Source organism: Raphanus sativus, chromosome 6, assembly GCF_000801105.2.
Source record: "Raphanus sativus cultivar WK10039 chromosome 6, ASM80110v3, whole genome shotgun sequence".
Taxonomy (NCBI): domain Eukaryota; kingdom Viridiplantae; phylum Streptophyta; class Magnoliopsida; order Brassicales; family Brassicaceae; genus Raphanus; species Raphanus sativus.
Genome location: NC_079516.1, coordinates 33115672 through 33125290, shown reverse-complemented (window position 1 = coordinate 33125290; position 9619 = coordinate 33115672). Strand labels below are relative to the sequence as shown.

Here is a 9619-nt window from a genome sequence, read left to right as displayed (position 1 = left end):
CGAATCCGAACTGAAATTTATAAATAGTCAAATGGTTAAATCTCTAACTCCAAAAACAAAAAACCAAAATAGATCCAAACCAAACCCAAATAGATATCCTAATCGTATACCCAAACCAAACTCAAACGGATACTTGAATATCCATCCTAAAAGTTTTAGTGATTATCTTTAATATTATTAAAAATTATTGCTTAAATATATAGTTAAGATCTAGATTAATATTGATATGCAGTTAAGAAGAATTAAAATCATGAATAGTGTATGTGTCCCACTAAAATTATGAATAGTGTATGTGTCCGGGGCAATGCATCTTTTACTTGCTATAGCCATTATCATGAAAAATATGAATAACCGGAGAACAAACCCCGATTTTACTGCAGAACGGTTTACTATATTATAATATTTTCCTAAAAAAACATCCATTTATATTCAAGAGAACATTGGCTTACGTGCCACATAAACCGAACCAAATTGCATCTCTACCATAGCCGAAGTTAATATTTTTTCGTCCCCATTTTACCCCTACTCCACTCTACTTCTCTACGCTCGTAGCCCTGCTTCATGTCAGAACGATGGACTTCAGGCGGAGAATAAACCGGATTCCCGAGGAATTTCGGGTCCACCACATCTCGATAGAACACGCGACCGCCTGTTTGGTTTCCCAAAAATTTCTGCCCTCTAATAATTCTGCCATTAAACCTCATCCCTTTCCATCTCTCTTTCTTAAATTCTCCAACTACTCCCCTTTTTATCGATATCTTGTATACTCCTCCATCGTTTAATCTGATTCTGCGACCGAGTAATAGTTTTTCCAGTCAACTTCTATGGCGTCGGTTGATCTCAACCTACCTGAGCGGATGTTCGCTGCCGGAGATGAACCCGTCGGTGAACGAATCAACTCATATCACAGGACTAAGCGCACTGAAGCATTAATCGCTGCTCTCGATGCCGAAGAGTTAGAGTTCTTAAAGAATTCTACATTTGGGAAAGTTATTTCTCTGGATGAAAATCCTCCATTTTCCGGTGCATTTTGCCAGTACATCATAGTCCGGCTCTTGAAAGTTAATAAAAAATACGAGATTTGGATTCTGTTCGCCGGAAGACCTATCCGTTTCTCTCTTCGTGAGTTCGCCATCGTGACAGGACTCAACTGCGACCAACTTCCTGAATCAAGTAAGAAGAGAAAGAAGAATCCGCTAAACGAGAAACTCTACTGGAACGAGTTGTTTGGATCTCTCAAGTGTTGCAACGTCGACACAGTTATCGATATGCTGAAGAATCGCGTTGTCAAAGACAAAGACACGCGAATTAAATTCGCTTGTCTGGCAATTACCTCTTCAATCCTCTTGCCATCATCACACAACCCACGGATTATACCTGAGCATGTCGAGCTGATCAGGGATATCAAAGAATTCTTGGATTATCCATGGGGTCGGGTATCTTTCCATTTTCTCATAACCAATCTGACGCAGAAGAACGAACTCGCATTGTCCCATTCTTCGATTGCATTGAAAGGCTATGTGGATGCCATACAAATGGTAATGGTTGCTGCTATCCCGAGATTAAAAGAGGAGGTCGTGCAAAATGAGCCGGTGGTTGTTGTAGTTGATTCCGATAGCGACGACGATGATGGTACAGAAGATGAAGCAGAGGAGTCTGAACAACAACCGCGTGTAGAGAAACCCCCAAATGTAACTAGATATCAAGTCATCCCGGGGCATGCTAGAGATATCGACCTAGAGTGTGAGGTAACTGCTAAATGAAAAATTAGAATCTAGGTTTACTAGTGACTGCTAACCTAATTGGTACATGATACTTTCTCGTTTGCATTGCACGCTAATTTGTGGCCCCTAACTGCCAAAGTTAGAGGTTATTTTGATTAATATCGGTTACTGGTTTCGATGGCTGCTAAGTTACAATCACACATTATGCTATGTAGGTTGCTTTTCCCTCCATTCTACCCGACCCAGTAGAGGACTTTGCTGGTGCTGGCGACTTTAATTGGGTTGACGAGCTCGATGACCCTAAGGTTGAAAGAATTGTTACCCTAGATGGAGAGGCGTTTCCCTTCTCCAATGATTTGTTCGTCGGAGGTCTCACAGCATCCGATCTTCAGCGGATGACGGGACAGGTGAACCCAAAAGTTAAAAAAGTAAGGATAAGCAGGAGAAGGATAGATCCTCTGTTTTGAAAAAAACACAAGCTTCTGCCCCTGTTGGTAATGTAGACATCGCAAATATCATCACATCCCAGCTGAAGGACTACCTTCCTGCTTTAGAGGACCGTCTCTCTCAACGTATGCTATCTGCATCTGCTAATTTTGTGTCCGCCTCAGTCTTCGAACAAGCAATTCAGGACCTTCAGTTATCTGTACGTCGCACCATGAAGGATATTGAGACCACTCTTAAAGGGGCAGTCGAAGATAATGTGAAGAAGTTGGAATGTTCGTGCATCTCACTCATCACCAGCCTACTGTCTAAAGACAAAATATCATCCACACCAGTCCCTGATGCTGTTTTCGAACAACACCAGTCCGGTTATTTGCTCAATCCTATTGACTCTGTGCGCGGTTCCACGCCTCCTTCCCCCAATGGGCAACCAGAGACTGCGGTAACCGATTTGGCGGGGAAACTCATTTCTGATGTGCTTCGCGACGTCAACATAGACCCCCCCCCCCACTTTACAGGTAACCGTGAAAAATAGTTTTACCCCGCTAAGCCCTTTGCACACTGTATATTTACCATATATATTTTTCCAGGAACCTACCTTGCAACCTCTCCCCCCAACAGAGCAATCTCTCGCTCCCTTTGTCGGTCATAGGAGGGTAAGTCACTTCCTCCCGAAATCTTCTAAAACGTAGCCTGATCTTATATAGCTCTACTTGAATTTATTGGTGGCTAAACTAATTCTTACCCGTAAACTATTTCGGGGTGTCAGGATGATAAAGGCAACCAGGAGTCCGCCACCGCAGACGCTGCCGAACCAGTTGAAATTCGCGGGACGATTCCATTTTCAGAGACCGATGCTACATTGGAGGTACATTTGTTTCTTCTAGAAACCGTTTCTAAAACATTTAACAAGTAACTGTTAACAAAAAATCATAAGTTCTCTGGGATGTTTAACCGTTAACAATCCTATTACCGCGCAACCATATGTATAGCTGCTAAACTTGTTATGACCAATTGTTTTTGGCTGTAGGATGATAATCCCCAAGAAGCGCCCCTAGGTGACGCTTCCGGCTTAGTTGATACGGGTTTGGCGGTACCAGCATCCGATAACGACCACCTACTGGAGGTACATTACTCTTAATAAGCTTATGCGAATTTTTTATCAGTTCACCTATGTGTAGTAAATGATATACTGCCATTATATCCCCTTTATATTCACCTTTATATTCCTGTGATCCATCTATTTGAAAATAGGAGTTGCTTATACCATATAATCTCCTCGAAATCCCCTCATTCTCTCTCGGGCTTTCGCAGGAGGAAGCAGAGGAAGTCCTTGTAGATGCCCACCCGACCCAATATGTTCTCCCACAACCCCAAGCTGAAGCTGAGACCCTTGAGACTCGGCGGAGTAAAAGGCCGAGAATCCTGCCGACATTGTATCAGGATTATCATTGCGACCCCAAGATTGCTGCGCTACACCCCATCCATCCGGACTTGGACGGAATGTTTGACCAACTTGTTTCCTTCATTAGCCGCAACGAGTAAGTTTCCATTCCTAAGTATATAGCTTACTTTATATCAGAGACGCTATTAAACTTAGTAGCTGATAATTATGGAATTGTCCGCTACCCCGTTTGTTAAAGGATAATCCAGACCGACCAGTCGGTGACCCTAACATCTGCTGAAATGCTAGACATTGCAGTTAGAGCCCAGCATATGACTCCGAAGGTATTTAATCTTTTTCCCACTGTTGGTAATGTAAATCCAAAATCATATTGTGTTTTAATTCTCCTAGAACTTGTTTTTTCCATACCAGGTAATGGATGTGCTAATGCGTTTTCTCTCTCGCCAAATCCCGGAGCTCGTCAACAGCTATGTAATACTAGAGACCAGCTTCCCCGCCACATTGGCGAAGCAGCACGCGCGTCTTGTGAAAACGTCTTTGAAGGACCGGTCCAAGTTGAAGTTTCAACAAGAGCAAATATTGAAGATACGAGCTGCAAACCCGGATCATATATACTTCCCCTTCAATATAGACCAGAAGCACTGGGTAGGGGTATGTGTGGATATTAAAGCATCGGCCTTCCATGTTTTAGACTGCAATTCCTCGCTTAAGACTGACAGCCTCTTGAAGAAGGATTCAACCCCATTGCAACAGTGATTCCTTACATTTTCAAGTCTGGCCAGTCGGGAGATCCTTCTTGTATGGCAAAACCCCTGGCTGTTTCCAGGTGCAAAGGTGTTGCACAGATAGCCAGTCCTACTGACGCGGGTGCGATGGCTGTCCTTCTGATCCAGGCCCACTCAGTCGCCGGTGTTGATGGTTGCAAAGCAATTTCAGCCAGAGTGCTTCCTGATGCCTCGAAGCAGCTTGCGGTCAACTTTTTCCAGTCCCTGGGACTTTGATGTTGCAATGCAGAAGTACTTTCAATTCTACTTGTTTCAAATAATTTTCGTTTTTTCGAAACTACTGCTCCTCCCTTACCCGGTTATGCTATTTGAACGTTAACTATTTATATTTGTTTTCTATTTTTCGTCTATCAGCCTAACTTACATTATATCAATCGTTAAAAGCCATCACTGTAATAACGGCTAACAATTAAAATAACCGATTAATTGTTTTAGAACCGGTAAAATCTTGTCTGAAAACCCAAATTTTACTTAGGCAATAACTGGTCCATATTTTTCCTTATATGGTCATCACCGAAAGGCTTGCATATTGATAAACAAGTTTGCCGTTCTCAACTTTTTTTATATGTTTGGTGTAGGACATAATATGAATTAACTGCTAAACGCATACAGAAAGAGCAAATAGAAAATTAGAACCTAATCTCGTTTCTTAACATCCTGCACTTAATAATTTGCTTGAGGCAATTAAGATATGTTTCATTTTTTTCCTTTTATTTTCCTCACCGAAAGACTTACATAGAGATGTATAATGTTGGAAGGAAAGTCTTTTTCATATTTGGTTGGTTTTTTCATAGATAATAATTGTTAAGACTCTTACCTGTAAATATTTTAATTGAAGTACATAATATATATTAGCAGCTAAAGATAACCATAACGAGTAAATAGAAATTTAGTACATAAACATTAATCTTAACGCATAGTCTTAATACATTGGGGGACAATAATTATTCAGACCTCTCATCATGCTTACATATTTGCCAATGAGAGACTGCTTAGGGGAACTTGTTTCTAGTACATTAAAAAGGATGGGTCGCCCCCGATCTGACCTCCAAAAGTGCCTCCTCTCCTACCATTGCACCCCCTACATAGAAACTCCAACAGTTGATCAGATGGGCATTTTGCAGGTTGTGCGGTTATGATCAGCCCCGCCACACCTGCCACAAGCCCTACGGCTTTTAAACATCCCCGCCATCTACAAAGACAACGAACATTAGCATTGAGGAAAAGAATTAACAGCTAAGTCTATCGTTACGTGTAACTAATTTTAATCACCTTAAAACTAGTCATTTTATAATGTTTTTGCAGTAAAGTCTATAGTTACATGTAACGAATTTTAATTACCTTGTACTCTCCCCTTGACATCATCCTCGTCTTCCTTGGCCTCCCGGGAGGGCGCCTTGTGTTTGGTGGCAGGAGAACTATCCCCCCATTCCCGCTATCTCCAGAAACTGGGGTGGTTGGATTAATGCTATCGGAGTAAGCCATCTCCCAGTAAGAAGTGCTGTATTCCACAGCCACGAGAGACTCCACGTTGTGCTTAGCCTTCACCGCCGCTGCCACTGCATGGTCACAAGGTATCGCCAGCATGTCAAACGCCTTGCAAGAGCAAGTTCTCATCTGTAGGTTGACACGGTAGTACATCCTATTGTCATCGCAGACTTCAAACTCAGAGTTAATGATGTGGTTGACCGCATATCCCGTGGAGATAGTGAAGTTCCTTGTGAGGATCTCTTTAACCTTTGGAGTAGGACCATTTCCATTGGCGGTTGCAGCACTGCGGCGTGAGGAGAACCACCCCATCATCATCGATCTAATGTAATCTAGAAGAGGAACAATCGCGTATTCCCGTGCTTGAGCTAGCGCCGCGTTGAGTGACTCCGCCAAGTTCGAAGTCATCACATTGTACCTTTCTCCACCGAAGTGAGACCTTGCCCAATGCTCAAGCCCGATCCTAATCAAATAATCAGCACACGCTATGTCCATGACCTTTATCTCATTGAAGTGAATGTAGAAATCCTCCAAACGGAATGCCCTTGCAGCTCTAGCCACCAGGTAGACAAGGTGCTTCTTTTTGAATATACTCTGCACGTTCCTCTGCAGATGCAAGACGCACGCACAGTGACTTGCCTTCGGGTACACCTGAAAATAACGCCAATAATGATCAGCCCCATTTTTTATTAACGGCTAAATATGATAGTTTCGAAGACATAATAATTTAACGTCCAAAATTTATAATAACGGTTAAACTATATTTTTGCAATGCTTGTGGTATTTGGAAAACGATGTATCCCTAGATTAATCACCTTTCTGATACCGGAATAGATCGATGTGTGCCTGTCGGAGACAAACACAAGCCTCTCATCATCCGCCACTACCTCGAGAAGCTTTGCGAAAAACCAGGTCCAAGCTTGATCATTTTCGCCATCAACAATAGCAAACGCCAAAGGAAAGATCTGGTGATTTCCATCTTGGGCACTAGCAGTGAGCAGACATCCGCTGAACTTGCCCTTTAGATGGGTTCCATCGATTATGACTACTTTCCTCATGTATGGCCAACCCCTTACGCTAGCACCAAAAGCCAGGAAGACATACTTGAACCTCTCGGCTCCACCAGCGCCCTGAGTTATTTCTAAAGCCACCACCGTCCCAGGGTTTGCAGCGGTAAGATGCTGGAGGTAAGCTGGCAAAGCGCGGTAGGATTCCTCCGCATTTCCACTACCACGGTTGATTGCTATTTCCCTCGACTTCCATGCCTTCCAGTAGGTGATCGGAACTCGGTGATCAGTCCTCATGATCTCCTGCACCACCCTAGGCCTCGGCCCACTTCCATTCCCAACATACCTATTACGCAGCATGTCTCCTATGATTGATGATGTTGCATGCCTCCTAAACCCCGATCGTTCCTCCACCGAGCAGGTGTGTGTTGTCCTCAACGTCTTGATCTCAAATCTCGGGGACCCACCTAGCTTAGCCGCATACACACGCCAAAAGCAACTGGCACCATTGCACTGAAGCACCATCTTACCGGGTTCAGATCTCTTTACCCGGTAACCGAATTTGTTGGCCATAGCGTAGAGAGACATATGCAGCTTGAAAGCATCCCTATCCAGAAAGACCTGTCCCACGTAAAGATGGTCTCTTACTCCCATATCATCGCCAACTGACATGAATATTTCATTCAAAAACCTTTTAGCATGCAATCCTTACGAGTTAGCCGCTATCAAAAAAATTAACATTTAATCAAAACCATACCCAGAATTTCACAGTCGGAATCTTCCTCTGCAGTTGGCATGCTCTGGCCGCCGGATCCAGACCCCAATTCAAGGGTCAAGTATTTCCCCCCTTCATGGTCTGCCTCTACAAGCTTCCCCTTCCCTTTGTCTCTCACTGCAGTAATTTGACCAGCAACTGTCACAGGCCCAGCTACGGCAAAAAGTTTCATTTGTTATTTATTTACCCTCCAACAACATCTATAGATGTTAAAAAAAAATAACCGCTAAGAAAATGATTTTGACATACCAATTGTCAACGCTAGACATGGCTCTCCCATCAGGACATCTGTCCCACCAACTAGTGTTACTCCTTCCTCGTTGGGCTTAGGGACACTTAGAACATCATGGTCTTCACATGAATCTGTTGAAGACTCCATGTCTTCCTCATCAACACCATGCGGCACAACATCTTCCCCCGTTAGCCCAAGAGATCCCCTGTGCACTGGGTCTACCTCCTCGTCGGAGCTCAGCTCTACACGGACTTGCTGTGTACAGGCCAACCACCCTTCCTCAACCGCAACTGCAGATGCAACGAATTAAGTTTACAGATACACCACATCGTAGCAGGTAAAAAAAAATTTACCGTTTCTAATAAATGTTACCGACTACAGAATCTGTTACCTACTACAATATATATTAAATGTTATGATTTTTTGTGTTACTGGTTCTTACCCCTGGGAGGGCTCGTGTTGAGCAGTGCCATGTTAAGCTCTTGGCGCAAACCTTCTTCCTCCACCAACCTTTGTTCTAGGTAGCGCCCAACCATCATATTGCCAAACGACACACAAAGGGGCAAGTCAGCATAGTCCAGTTTGACAGACATGAAAAGCTCCACGTCCCCGTCTTCCTTTATCTCAACCGGTGGTGTTGTGTAGCGTCCCGGAACTTTCATCCAGTCAGGGTAGTCGTAGGTTAGGAGGACAGGTTCAGTCGGAAGCAGAAGCTCCTCAAGTTTGTACTTCCTCTTAACGATGTCCAGGAGCGACACGTAAGTCTCATTCTCTCGGATAGAGACGTCGTACTTTACCTCTGTCTGATCGACGACGTACCTCCAAACTCCCTGGCGATGTCTTACCCAATCACCAACAATCATTCTCACAAGTAGTCCCATTTCTGTAAAAAGAGAAAATGATACATAAACAAACCTTTATAAAAAAAGAACAAATATCCACAGAGATCAAACCGTAGATTACTCACCTTCAAACAGGAGAGAACGAACACTGTCACTAGAGTTTCCACAGTCGCACTCCAAAATCACAGTTATCGTTTTCACTATTGTTCTCCTCCAATCTCTTCTCCAACTGCTAAAAGTATATATAGAAGTATATAACACAATTTAACAATTACAGAACAGATTCGAAATCTTTTCTCCACTTACCGATGCCATCTAGGTTATAGAGATTTCAGTTTTCGACGCCAAAACCAGAGGAATCGTGTGGTGGAGAAGCTTAGTAGCTGGAGACCTACGCCCTAGACTCCCTCTCGCCGTGCCTGACACACTTTTCGCTCAACCTGCCGAGTCAGGGTACGGCGCCGAGCGACGGAAGGGACGTCGAGGGCGTTCTCGTCATTTCCCCCACCTCATGGTTATGATCCGGCCCACTTCGATCACCTCATGGGTACTTCTCAAATTTGGGCCCTTTTTGTGTCTACTTACCTTAATGACTCTATATTCAATATATGCCTACACATTTAAAATATTTCTTTTAACAACGAACGGCTATTACATTTAAAATACTAAAAGCAATATTTTTGGTAACAATATCTCTAAATTATACATAACAAAATCGGGAATAGATATGTTAAAACCATTTCTTAACTCTGGTTATCATTAAAATCATCAATGGTTTACCATATAAAAATGGGCCAAATAAAAAGCCATACGACTTCAACTAATAATAAAACAGTTCTACACGACCACAATAAAGAAGAAATGCAGAACAGAAAATAGAGAGCTCTCCTTCTCCCTTCTCCGATAGTTGAAAACAT

At 43.1% G+C, this 9619-nt stretch overlaps 1 protein-coding gene across 1 annotated transcript; it reads left to right on the top strand.

The window, feature by feature from the left end:
- Positions 1–510: 510 nt before the first annotated feature.
- On the top strand, positions 511–3794 carry LOC108830704 (uncharacterized). Its single transcript, XM_056988266.1, has 4 exons — positions 511–2824; positions 2938–3036; positions 3199–3294; positions 3483–3794. The coding sequence occupies exon 1, from the start codon at positions 825–827 to the stop codon at positions 1761–1763; it is 939 nt and encodes a 312-aa protein (XP_056844246.1). The 5' UTR covers positions 511–824; the 3' UTR covers positions 1764–2824; positions 2938–3036; positions 3199–3294; positions 3483–3794.
- Positions 3795–9619: the final 5825 nt, after the last annotated feature.

Coding starts and splice junctions, on each gene's coding strand:
- LOC108830704 (XM_056988266.1), top strand. CDS start 825: ATGGCGTCGGTTGATCTCAACCTACCTGAGCGGATGTTCGCTGCCGGA.